Raw genomic sequence first — 13,420 nt, forward strand, 5'->3', positions numbered from 1 at the left:
AATGTCACGTTTAGTCAAGCACAGAGAACACAATGGATTGGACCCAACCAGAAACAGCAGTTCATCAACAGCAAACAAAAACCAAAGGAGCAGAAAAGTCTAGTAACCGAGATAGAAAGTCCAAAAGCAAACAAATCCCAAAAAAAGGACAACGACCAAGTGGCCCTGAAAGAAGGGAATAGACAATTAACTTCTATAACATCTAATAGGCCTTCTGACTGTAGGGTAAATTAGTTAGTTGTTTTCACAGTATTAGCAGAGAACAGGGGATGGTTGTAGAAAAGGGAAAGTTGTAAAAGCACCACTTTCCCCTAGAAGGGATGACCTCAGAGTCATGTGATTAATTACATATATGACCACTTCCATTTCATGGCTGGGTGAAGAAGTATGCAAAATTTACAGCCAAAACACTGATTTTCAGATGAGACGGTATATATATATATTTTTTTGGAACAATGCAGAGCAGTGCAATACATTTTTTCAGATACATATTTTGTTGTGTGGTCTTAATTTTAAATTCTTCACTCTTATTGTTAAAACTTCCCCCAGGTTGTTTACAACTTACCGGATAGTGGTGCAGGTTGTAACAATGGAACGTCTTGTAATATAGCTGGTGAAGTTGGACACATTTCTATTTGTAGTAGACAAGGAAGGGTACTTTGTGCCAAATGTGAGAAGGCTTTAGCACAACACAAAATTCCTTCAAGTTATGCTGAGACAGAAAACCAGTACAACCATCCCCTATAACTGTATTCTCAACAGTTTCTTATTGTACCCATAAACTGTGTACAATTACCATAGATGCCACGATGACGAGCCTCCTGCTGCTTATTGGATGTAGTAGGTGTGTCACGTTCAGTGGTGTGGAGGCAGGTAGTACGACCCAAATGCAGGACACGAAAGCCGGCAGGTACAGTTCAGTGAATTTATTAATGGAAACAAAAAGCGAGCACACTTACAGACTGAGTGGCTGATAGACTAAGTCCAAAACAAAGGTTGTCCAACAGAAAACCAAAACGAGCAGGGAAACAGGGAGACACAACAAGTGATGCTGACAACAGGCGAACACACTACAACACTGGGTGACAATAAACAGTGACCCAACAAAAAACAGCCAGAAACACCAGGTATATATACACACAGACAACAAGCAGGGCGGGAGCAACACAGGTGAGGAGCATGAGGCTAACGAGGCAGGCAGAGAGACAACAGGGAAAACAGAGAGAGACAGGCAGACAAAGTGACAACTGGGGGAACAGACGGAACACAGGTTACAGAACACATAACAGACCAGAGGAAGAAATATAAACTAATAAAGACACAAGCAGACAGATCACCACAAAACTTACACCAACAGGGAAAACAGACAGAAGCTATAAGGTAAAAACTATAAGGCAGTTCAGTTAACAGCCACCCAGTTTTTTTCTGTGAGTTAGGCTACCTGTAATTGACCAATTGATTTCCGACTTCCTACACCATTGTTAGACTATCAGTTTTTAACAGATCTGTTTATAATGCTGTACAGTGCTGGGAGTAACACAGTAATATAACGCTACGCTATATAACGTTAATTAGGCCAAGACAATAAACATTTTACAGTAGGGCCACATAGCCTACAATGCAGCTTCATTTACTACACTGATCTATGATTTAATACATTGTGTTTTTCATGTATTGTTTGTGGATTATCAAGGCATTTCATTTGGATATGGTTTCTGTAAGATTGGATTTATGGAAGTTCAACTTCAGAGACTTAATAGGTGTAGGCCTAACTGCACAAAAATCATGTCTGAGCTCTACTTGAAGTCATGAGCTTTGAATGAGAGTGGTCAGTGTAGTTTCTGGTAAAGTAACATAATCAGAACTAATGAATGGAGACGGATGATGATCGGCTTCAGTAGGCTGAAGTGATAAGATGCAGAAAATTCGGATGTCTTACTTACTTTGGGAGGGGGTTCTCTGCGTAAAATTTAACACTGCTGACGAAACCAAATGTTTTGACGTAGGTGGCACCTCGACGAATGGGAACCCGATGCGCACGCGGCAGTGGCTTTAGGCTTTATAAGCCGGAAAGCACGGGTAAAAATGTTAAGTCTACCAGACCTGCAGGTTAACTCAGCTTCACTTCTCTCACCTTTTCTTCTCTTCCTCCAGAGTCAAAAACGATCCTATGGACTGCCACTGTAATGAAAGTGCACACCTTGGAGGAGCTGCACTGCAACAACTGCTTCGGCGACCTGTAGACACCAAGAAGTCCTCCGTGCACCGCAAGCACGAGACGTCCCGCAAAGAGGAGGAAAACAAGTCCCGCTTACCTGCGCTCGAAGCCGCCTACACCAGCATCCTCCACGAGCTCGGGGAGGACACGGACCGACAGGGACTGCTGCGCACGCCGCTACGCGCCGCCAAGGCCATGCAGTTCCTCACCAAGGGCTACCATGAGAACATCCACGGTGAGTCAACAGGTTTCTCTCTGTGAGCTTTACAATGGAAGATGCTCTTGTGTAATTATACCGTTATTAATGTGATATGGCCCATCTATCGTACTGTATCTTATTCTCGATTAATGAGAAAACTAAACTCTGAGTGACTATAAAAATATACAACCTCTGCACACTGTCTTGCAGTGCTGAAATTTGCATGGGATGGCATTAATGTGTTTACCACCCCTATGTTATGAACACCTTATGATCAGATTAATATAGCCTACAATAATAATGAAGCAAAATACAAACAACTAAAGAAGTCATTTCCACAAAAGTGAACATTTGTATTATTTTATGGCAGTGCTATTTATTATAATTATATTCATAAATCTGTTAGATTACAGCAGCTATAAAATATGTCAAGAGTTTAGAGGTGCAACAATTAATCGATTAGTCAATGTGCAAAAAATAACGTTTTTCAAGCAAAAAATGCCAAATTTTAAGTAGTTCCAGCTTCACAGATGACATGAGTTGACAATTTTCTTCTACTGAAATACTGAATTTATTTAGGTTTTGGAGTGTTTGTGGGACAAAGCAATAGGATTTATGGGCATGTTTCACTACATTCTAACATTTAAGTGGATGATACTTTAAAGTATGTTAATGTGTGTTTGTGCCCCTAGACATTTTAAATGATGCCATATTTGACGAAGACCACGATGAGATGGTGATTGTGAAGGACATAGATATGTTTTCACTGTGTGAACATCACCTGGTGCCCTTTTATGGCAAGGTAAGTCTGTGTATTTATGCATACCAACTGTAAGGGATTTAAAGACAGTGTAAAGACAGTGTGTTTCTGGGTTGAAAGCAGATATTACAAATAACTGGCCTGAAACAAGGGGTGGACTGGGGCAAATAAATGGCCTGGGAATTTGTCCCTGGTCAACCCATTCTTCAAAATAAGCATGGGGATTTAAATACCTTTTTCCTGCATTCTTGAGAATTTTATTTAAGTATAGTACATCATGAAATGAGCCATTAAAGTACAAAAAGTCAAAACTACAAACCCCTATCTGGCTCTTTGTGGCTGTAGAAGTAGCAGCAGCACCAAAAGAAAAGTCTTTAACTGCACCTGCCCTTAGCAACTTTTTTTCTCCCTTAACTTTTTAGCACCACCTTTGTGTTTCTTCTAAAGTTTTTATCCATTGAAGCACAAATAATTGGGCTAGGGGTTAGGTCCACGTTTCAACCACTTCTTTATATTCTGGCCAGTAACCACTCACTACTTGCCAGTTGATCCAATCGATTCTCAACTGCAGTTGTTTGTCTCTGTTTTATTACTATGTGGTTTATCAGCCAAATTCTCCTGTGGCCCACCCGGAAAACTTCCGGTCCTCCCAATGGCCAGTCTGCCCTTGCCTGAAACACTGTATTTGTGCAGGCTCATGCATGTGGGTGTCACTGTCTTGTTTTTCTGCTTACGAGCTGATGTGTGCTGTGTATGTGTGTGTTTCTAAGGATTGTGAGGTCAGTGTCAGAATTTAATTGCTAATATTTACCTTCCTTCACTCTGATAATGTGACCTCTGCTTTCATTGGCTGCCATCTCTCTTCAGGTTCACATCGGGTACATTCCCAACAAAAAAGTGGTGGGACTAAGCAAGCTGGCAAGGTAACACAGCGCATGCACACACACATTATACCCTTGTGCTGTCACTGTGGGTGTATGTTTCTGGTGTTAGTGCCGGGTGGCAGCGTTCTTCTGTTATGTCAGTGCATTGACCTGGAGGCTTAAGTCTAAGCCCAATGGCCATCATCTAGTCCCCTCATCAAGCACACTCACAGACACAAATCTAAACTCTATCCGCTCTCGAGCCATGAGAAAATCCCTTCGGACCTGTGGGAATCAGCACTTATTTTCACAGCCTCTCTGTCTGTCTCCTCTCCCTTTCCTAAAATATCACACCATCTCTGAACATACAAACCCAGAATACCAGTAACAGAGTCACTGGTTTTTTTTAGGCTGACTTGCTGTGGTTGAATCTTGCACGACTGATTCAGAGAGTTCTGTAGGGTGAATCATTCACAGATGAAGGGTCTGTACAGTTGGATTGCCAGACTAGAGGCCGCGGGTCAGGGACCGATGCCAGTCTGTGTTTAACAAATGATTAATCATTATTACGTCTGATCTATAATCAGACCTCTCTGTTTTGCTTATGTTCTGGTTTCTGCAGGATTGTGGAGCTCTTCAGTCGGAGGCTCCAAGGTGAGCGACCAAAGACACTGCGCAATATCAAAAGGCTTTGCATACAGTCAGAGCACTTTTCTTCCAGTTTAACCAAGAGTTTATATGCAGTCTGGTGTTATCATGTTTACATGTGTGCCATACTTTTGTTTGATTTCAGTTCAAGAGCGTCTGACCAAGCAGATTGCCATGGGAATATCAGAGGCCCTGCAGCCAAAAGGTGTAGCTGTGATTATTGAAGCAGTGTAAGTACACACACCACCTTCTTCATCATCATCTGTATGATTTAAAGCTGTCCTGATACCTCAGGCAAAATGTAAAAATGTTACCATAAAGCCATTTCCCTTATTTGAGCGAGAATTATTCCAGTCTGCCATCACGAAGGCCATTACAAAGGCTCTAATTTATGCTCTGAGAAGACATGAATGAGGATACACAAGACCAACTTTGGCAGCAGTCTTTTACTGGACTGACACAGTCCTTTATTGCAAAATGTGTTAGTGACTGATCTGAACCCACACCACACCATCACTGCAGTTTTATACTTAATATAATTGACAAATAACAGAACCAGCTCAAGTATAATACTCTTAGGTTTTAGATTCTGTTTGCTGATTCTTCATATAGTTGAAAGCAATGAAACTGTGTGTTTGTGTAGGTCGATTCACAAAAGAACCACTACCGTCTTCATTCATTAAGGAGAAGAGAACGATTTCTCTTCTGTGTCTGAATCGGTATCATGGATAATATTATTGTCTGGGAGAGAAGGGGAGCCTGTTGTCTTCCAGCAATATTGTAATTGTCATTTCCCTTCAGTCTCGTGAGCCTGGAAATTCCTGTGCGTCGAGTAGAAACTATAGTTTCATTTGTGGGAGGGACTAAGATTCAAGGAAAAGACGCAAGTGAGGGAAATGTGGATGCAATTATGGGAATTGGCATGTACTCTGTGCAACCATTAAAATAATTAACACAGTTTTTCCTTTTACAAATTAAAAGTTGAATTCATAAGCAATAAAACGCATTCCTGGTTGAATCGATACACTGTACAACCTTACCTTATCTGGTACGAGCACTTGCTTTTGGTTGCTGAATGCTCATTTTTAATTAAACCCTGACTGACACTGACTTTACACATTTGTTCACATGTACCCCTAAACAGACTTTGATGTGTAAAATTGTGGCCTTTGAACACATGTTCTATAGGTCAAAGACCCTCCTCAAAGCATGTCAAACGCTGCAGCTGCAAATCTGAGCCATGTGTGTGTTTGCAGGCACATGTGTATGGTCATGCGTGGCGTCCAGAAGATGAACAGCCGCACAATGACGAGCGCCATGGTGGGACTTTACCTCGAAGACCCCAAAACCCGGGAGGAGTTCCTGACCCTTTCAAAGCACACTTAACAAATGTCATACACCATTCACTCCAAAGCCTCTTTATACAGTTGCACACTGAAAGCTCTAGAGTAACAGTGCATCCACAACTGACTTTACTTTAAGAAAACAAAAACTAATAGCAGGAAACATGCTGGAAACAACAAAGCTGCTGTTTGATGCTGTATCCAAGCCTACTCTGGAGCTCACCTCAAAATGCCTGGTAGATTTCAATCCTGTTGCTGAAATCTATCATTTGAAATCACTGTGAACATTATAGGAAATGAGAGACACATTTTTGGTGCCTTTGGTAGATATTTTATAGTCTTACATGGCAATATCAAAACAAAATGCCACATTCTTTAAGCAAAATCTTAACTAATGTGGCATTATAACATTTCACTCAGGTTTCATAACTACAGGTTTTATAACTACATAAAATGTGAAACCTGAGTGAAATGTAATGCCACATTAGTTAAGATTTTCAGTCACTTTATTTGATGGGAATTTCATTGGTGCTATTGCAAAGTGGTACTCTTAACACCTTTTCTTTTCCTTATAATCATATTTAGAATCCACGGATTTTAATGATTTAATGAACTTTGAGTAATTTATAAATACATTTATAGTCTTTGTAATATATGAAATTTTTAAGATACTAATCAAAATTATTATATCTGTAGTCCAAAGAGTAGAGTAAATGATGTCCTGAATAGATGGTATAAAAATGATCACTGTGCTTAAATAAACTAGCTTAAACAATATGAAAGTTGTTGATCTTTCTTTGTGCATGTCAAAAAGATGTTAACGGCCAAGGAAAGGTTTCTGTGTTGTGTTTATTTCAGTGTCTCGATTTCATACTACATGCAAATTCTAAGAGTATGTAGTGTGTTCACACAGAAACATTACAATTCATCCTATTGGGACCATAAATGTCTGTACGAGATTTTGTGTAAACCCATCATGTTGATATTTCACAGGGGGAAAACTTTGACCTCCTGGAGGAAAAGTCAGGGGTTCACCAAAGTCAGTAGGATCTTCGCCTTCTGGTGATCACGGACCTCTGTACACACTTTCGTTGAAATATTTCAGTTTGAAGCAAAGTGGTAAACCGACCATTTTTTCCATCCCTAAAAAGTCCTAAATGGTAAACTACACTTATTTCTATACATTATTCTACATATACAAACTGCAGTATATATACTATACAGTACATTCTAATTTGAACACTAAATGCTCTATAGAGTTGGCCGTATTAACAGGTATAAACTGGGATATTATAACGATAACCCTGAATGCAAAAAGGCAGTGATATAAGAAGCAAACTAGAGGATCCAGAATTACATAATCAGTTATAGTTGCAGACTTGTAACTGGACTGTAAGTGGATTGTTTTTTTTATTTCAGGTTAATAAACTGGCTTGAACATCTGGCTCATCTGCTACATCCAAACATTACCTACCATACATTATTTGTATTAGCTGGAGACTAGTGCTGTTTTTGTGATGTGGTACAACAGCATAAATCAATGAGACATATAAGCAAGTGTGTGCACATGTGGTTGAAGGCCTGAGGGAGTGCAAGGCATTTAAATATCAAAAGGAGGAGCCTTATGTCAAACAACCTATGAACTGTAACCTCTATCTCCAACAGCAATGATGCAGGGGGAGGAGACTGTGCAACATGCAGTTTCCAAATCTGATTATGTAAGAGAAAACCAATTATTACAGCCATACAGGACAAACATGGGTATGTTGTGCGTAAGAGGCTAAAATTATACCCATAATGGCTTCAAGCAGAGGCACAAATAATCCTGTCAAATGTACTCCTACTGAATGCTTTAATTCACTCAAAAATGCAACACTTCATATATTACATACAGAAATCTGTTTTTAAAAAGCAAAGAATCCAAGTCTAAGTATTGAATTTAAAATATACAGAAAAATCTAGAAGCCTCAACTTGAGGGGCAGGTGATAACTGGTGGTATGGCCACTTTAATAGTTCCAGTGGCTTTATATAATAAGAGGGCAAAGCCACCTCCAAATCTCTCTCTTTCACGAAGGTGGGAAGAATAACAGTAAAGAGTCATAGGTGTCTATGACAGGACACTGTCCTGAAAATGTGACCTAGGACAAACATGCACCATCAGTCTCATCCTTGTAGCTGTTCTCTGATCGACAGGCTGTCACACAGATGTCTGTTTGTAGTTCTTTGTGTCCAAAACTTTTTTTCCACACATTGCACAGATTCCTGGAGAGACAAAAAAGAAGGACAGAAGTTAAGAAACATAGCCGAAGAAGGAAGATATAAAATGTAAAGAACCATGCCAGTGGCATTTTCTGGGTCATGCTTCTAAACTTCAAATCAAAACATTTTTGCAGATCCATTTTTAAACGCATGTTATAGCGGTCGATTTATTTTGTACCTTCGCAGGCAGTCATTGTTTTTAGACGTTTATGCACAGTATGAAAATCAATTATAATATTCTTGGAACTTGCGAGTCTGCAACCATTTTCAATGTTAGAGCTGCAAAAACAGATATATATATTATATATATATATATATATATAGAATACATGGCTGTGCGATATGACTATATCATTTGACAATAGAAAAACGTCTATCGTTTACAATTATGCTCTATAGTTTATATCGTAGCGTCGCAAATTCCACACTTTACCGTAATATTTTGGTGAGGCCGTTCCCTCACCTTTGCAGCGTGGAAAAGTTAGCTTTACATTGGCTTAGCTTTGCAGCAGCAAGTAGCGTCAGTTTGCTAATCCACAACCTACCTAACATTATTTACATTACTTGCTGTGTCGTTGTTCACTCTATCATGGTATAATTTGTCATGGTGTTGGATTTCTCCCTTCTAAGTTCTCAATTACCCCACGTTTATAATGCAGAGGAATATCCGAGTTCCAGTTGAAAATGCCTTCTAGTAACAGAGTCACTGGCATTTTTTAGGCTGACTTGCTGTGGTTGAATCTTGCACGACAGATTGAAATGATCTATATCAGGTTATTAATTTTTTGCCATATCGAACAGCCCTAATAGAATATTATGTTATGTACATTTTATATGTAACTGTGTCACTGTCTCTCCATATTGTACTTCTGCCTACTACTGTATATAGCACACCGATTGAATGCCTGTCCATCCTGGACTAGGGAACCCTCCTCTGTTGCTTTTCCTGAGGTTTCTCCCTTTTTAGGTGCATTTTTTAATCAAGGGTCTAAGAATAGAAGGAGCCTCACATTGACAGTCTGAGACAGGTTTGTGATTTTGGGATATTATTAAGGAAATACACTTGATTTGCACAACAGTATATTTCTATAGTGTGCTGACAGATTTTCTACCCTATGAAAATGAATGTAAACCAATGGATGCCTGAAAAGTTAAGATACATTCAAATTTCAAAAACACAGCAGCATGTTTAGAGCAGTTGTGAAGTTAAATATAAATAATCAGCAGTAAAAAGCTGCTAAAAGTATATTGTGAGGTCCTCTAAATTTGAAACATACACAGTGACTATCTTCCTGCCTCTGCACCATATGAACTGGAGATGGTGCTTGAACATCGGTTTGTTATGTTAATGTTATTGTGGCTTTTCTGTTTAACCTTTCCACGGTGAAGTCCACATAAAGTGTTGTTTCATATGGAAGTTTTATTAATGAATGCAATAGAAAAATAGATCAAGTTATGCTGTGGATTTCAACAGTTAGAAAATGTTAACAAGTAGAGAAGTGTAAACATTTTAAAAAGGCGGTTGGTGACAGATGTTGATTTTCACCACCTTCACAAAACTCACAAGAGGGAGCGCTAACATTGTTCCACATTAGCCACACTGATAAGGCTACAGACTTTTTTTTTTTGTACATCGGCCTTATGATGAGTGCCGGTATTGGCTCATGCCGATTATATCAAAATGCCAGATAACTGCCCCATTATTTGTCCGACTGATAACTGCTCTATCACTATATTTGGGCACAGTCCACAGAAGTCATCATCATGTTTGTGTAACCATTTGGTAATGAAGCTATTATGCACTGTACTTGGACCTGCCCTTTATTTGTTTATACTGTTTATTGTGTCTCCACTGCAGCTTTACAAGGACTGATTTTCTGTAGCTAATACTATCCGCTTCATGGTGCCAGCAAACACACCACATTCAAACAAACCTGTAAAAGTAACCCATCCTATTGATTCTTGATAATCCACAGACCTCTTTGTCAGCTGTTTTCAATAGAATACATTTCTACTGAGAAATAGAGCCTGATCACAGTGTGGTGTGTGAAGTTTATAGGGTAACAGGTACATTGAAATCTCAGACAAAAATCTGAAAACATGGCCAAACAAACTCAAAACCATCTGCTTGCCTCTACAGAGGCAAGTGAGAAGGCATGTTTTTCCCTTGCAATTTAGGTCACTAGTGGAACATAAAACTCATCAGGATTTCGGCTCAGTATGTAGTGCGGTGTGGGTGAGTTAATACCTTTCTTGTATGCACAGCCCTGACAGTAGTGTGATCCAGACTGATGAACAGAGCTCTTGCAGATCCTGCAGGTAGCAAAGCCCGTCTTGCTGTAAGGGTCAAACCTAAGAGGGACAAATGGACATGATAAATGTAAATGTGCAACAATTGGCGATAAAAACTACTTACTCTTTTTAGATAAAAATAGAGACAATGATGGTGACATTGTCTCACAAACAAAGTGATGAGTCACATTAACTAACTTTTGACTTAAAGCCAGGGTTTTAGCATACTCACCTGGCTTTCTTAGCAGTCAGCATCTTGTTTTCATTGAGCTTGCGTCCACCACCCTCTGAGTGAATGAGGCAGAAGGAACTTCATTAAAAATTATAATCTAAGGAACATTACATTATAGTATGTCACAATTAAAAGATCCCAAAAAAACAAAACAAAGGCATAATTAATGTCCAGTGCGGGCTTAAAAAAATGTGTGTCAATCAAAAAAAAAAAAAAAAGGGAGGTCAAGCTTGTTTTTGTAATCAAAGCAGTTATCACTTGAACTTTGGAAGCAAAAAATTATGTTGATTAGTGATAAATTTTTGTATTACATCAAAAACAAAGAAGACAAAATGTGCATATAGTATAAAAACATCATGCCAGCAAGATATAACAGTAGAATAGACGGGTTAGGCTAAGAATTTCGCCTATATTGGAAGTTTTATCTAAAGTGAAAGAGTCACACCTGACATGGCAACCTAAATATATCACAGTGCACAGAATGGAGCAGAGAGATAAAAGGATCTATTTTTACACGTTAAACTGCTGAACACAACATTACATACCGAAACTAAAGGTGATGTCCTGATTGTTTTGAAAAACAGCCTGCCATTCTGTCAGAAACTACTACACACAATACTACCACATGTCTGCAGGCACATGGCAAGTAGCCATTAACCTATAGTGGTTTCTGTGTATTATATATATATATATATATATATATATATTTTTTTTTATTAGTGTTTTGATATGTACACTGTTTAATCTGTTCATATAAGTATAGATTAAATATCTTTGGGGTTTAGACTGTTGAACAAAACAAGCTATTTGAAGCTAAAAATAACAAGACACTCATAGTTATTTTACAAGAGGTATTACTACTTTTCATATTGTTTCTTTTTAAGTGTCTGATGGGTAAAAACACATTTTCTTTCTAGTGTATCCACCCAAATGCAAATTCACTTTGCTCTCATCTAACAGCATATTCAAAGTAGCCTTGAACAGAGAATTTTTCAGTAACATGATTAATTATGATGAGACTTTTAAATATGTAGGCTTTGCCACTCCACTATTGTTTGTTTGTTTGTCTCGAATGATGCTGTAGTTTTACATTATAAAACCTGACCCCAATGTAGCTATATAACGATATGAATTACAATACGGTTTACGCACAATAGTTAATGATAAAACCACATTTTCACTGAACCTCTGTCCTCAGTTCACCTGTTGTATTCCGGGCTCCATCCTTCCAGGTGTCCGGTGTGATGACTTTACCAAGCTTCTTCTCGCCTGAAATAAGAAGTAACACAAAAATCGTTATTACATTAAAGTCTAAAGAGCAGGGTCGGTGTTCATAAACCCATACAATGAGTAGAGGAATCAAAACAGTTAGCATAACACAACGTTAGCTGTGCTGAATCTCCAGCCTTCGTTAGCAGCAAAATTTTAGGTTAGATTTGAAGACAGGAATCATTTGAACAGTATCATACGTACATTTTTCACAAACCATATTTTCTCTTTGTTCGTTTAAACCGTCGCTTTTCGTTGGTCAAAATAAAATGAACAACGTTAGCTTAATCGTATCTTCCTCGGATAATGTTTGTAAACTTCCGGTCGCTTTCCCCTCGTTCTCGTGTTCGCAACAGATTGAGTGGTCAAAGCGATGGCAATCTCAAATTTCATTGGCTGATAGTACCGTCCGTCACATAAGATCCTGGTAAAACTTCCCTGACCGTCTGTGATTGGTTGGAGGATGACTTTTACGTCTTTGGACTCTTTTATACACAGTCTATTGCTGCGTTCCAAGCGACTTGGTACTCGGAAATTTCCGATCTCCAACTAGAAAAACAATGGCAGCTCCCATGGAAGCACACACTGTAAATGGTAAACGATAAACTAAAAGGCAACAAAAAGTACATTTAAAATAATACATATACGATCATATAGTAAAACCTGTTATACATGTACATTGGTGTAGAAATATGTTAGGTCTATTAGGTAGCTGGCTACAGTAAAGACTCTCATAAAGTCATCTTCTCTGCATAAAAGTTATTGTTAAAAATGCCAAAACATTAGGAAGTGTAACCTACAACACTGAATGACTTGAGGGTTACCAACTGATGTAGCTAGAGGGGTACACAGTTAACTAGTAACGTATAGGCTATTTATGTCAGTTGTTGCAGTTAAACTGCCATCCTTTGAAGTAACACCTAAAACTCTGCTGAGGGTGCAACTGTGTGTGCACTTTGTCATGGTCAGCCATGGTTTTCGTTCACTTTCGGCATCATGCACCTGGAAAGCTTTGAGGTCGGAAGACAGAAGCTTGGAAATTACCCAGTTCCGACCGGTCTCGAACGCGGCATATGCTTTATACCTCCAAAATAATACTTCCTGTTTGCTGCAGACTCGTACTTTTTCTTTAACGTAAAAGTCCGCTGAAGGAGGCACTTAGTCTTGTAGAGGTCAATTCCTCGGTGTACATGATATTTAAGAGTCGTTGACAGCCAAATAGATAAATAACGTGTTTCTAGCTATATATAGGCCTAGGTCAAACAACTGGAGCGTGGCCTAAATAGGTAGAGACAGGTTCAAGAACCTCACACCACTGTTTCTCCTTAAAAAATCC

At 38.9% G+C, this 13,420-nt stretch overlaps 2 protein-coding genes across 2 annotated transcripts; one reads left to right on the forward strand and one right to left on the reverse strand.

Annotated features, from left to right (window-relative positions):
* The first annotated feature begins 2,077 nt into the window (after nt 1–2,077).
* gch2 (GTP cyclohydrolase 2) lies at nt 2,078–6,433 on the forward strand. The gene is given in 7 exon segments (XM_038735941.1): nt 2,078–2,238; nt 2,241–2,453; nt 3,110–3,219; nt 4,045–4,100; nt 4,663–4,694; nt 4,834–4,918; nt 5,945–6,433. Coding segments are annotated over 7 exon segments (678 nt in total). The 5' UTR covers nt 2,078–2,186; the 3' UTR covers nt 6,075–6,433.
* A 1,421-nt stretch (nt 6,434–7,854) lies between these two features.
* Nucleotides 7,855–12,449, reverse strand: cript (cysteine-rich PDZ-binding protein). The gene is made up of 5 exons (XM_038735942.1): nt 12,289–12,449; nt 12,019–12,084; nt 10,816–10,870; nt 10,540–10,643; nt 7,855–8,294 (listed from the first exon to the last, which is right to left on the reverse strand). Exons 1-5 carry the CDS (start codon nt 12,302–12,304, stop codon nt 8,230–8,232), a joined length of 306 nt encoding a protein of 101 aa, XP_038591870.1. The 5' UTR covers nt 12,305–12,449; the 3' UTR covers nt 7,855–8,229.
* Nucleotides 12,450–13,420: the final 971 nt, after the last annotated feature.

The sequence above is a fragment of the Micropterus salmoides genome, unplaced genomic scaffold (genome assembly GCF_014851395.1).
Source record: "Micropterus salmoides isolate LMB-PRFRI ecotype aquatic unplaced genomic scaffold, ASM1485139v1 Ms_hic_scaffold_21, whole genome shotgun sequence".
Classification (NCBI taxonomy): Eukaryota; Metazoa; Chordata; class Actinopteri; order Centrarchiformes; family Centrarchidae; genus Micropterus; species Micropterus salmoides.

Excerpts from the sequence above, each read along its gene's own strand:
- cript (XM_038735942.1), bottom strand. Across the intron at positions 10,871-12,018 it reads TGGAGCCCGGAATACAACAG|AGGGTGGTGGACGCAAGCTC; the intron begins GTGAACTGAGGA and ends TCATTCACTCAG. Across the intron at positions 8,295-10,539 it reads GGGCTGTGCATACAAGAAAG|GAATCTGTGCAATGTGTGGA; the intron begins GTATTAACTCAC and ends TTGTCTCTCCAG.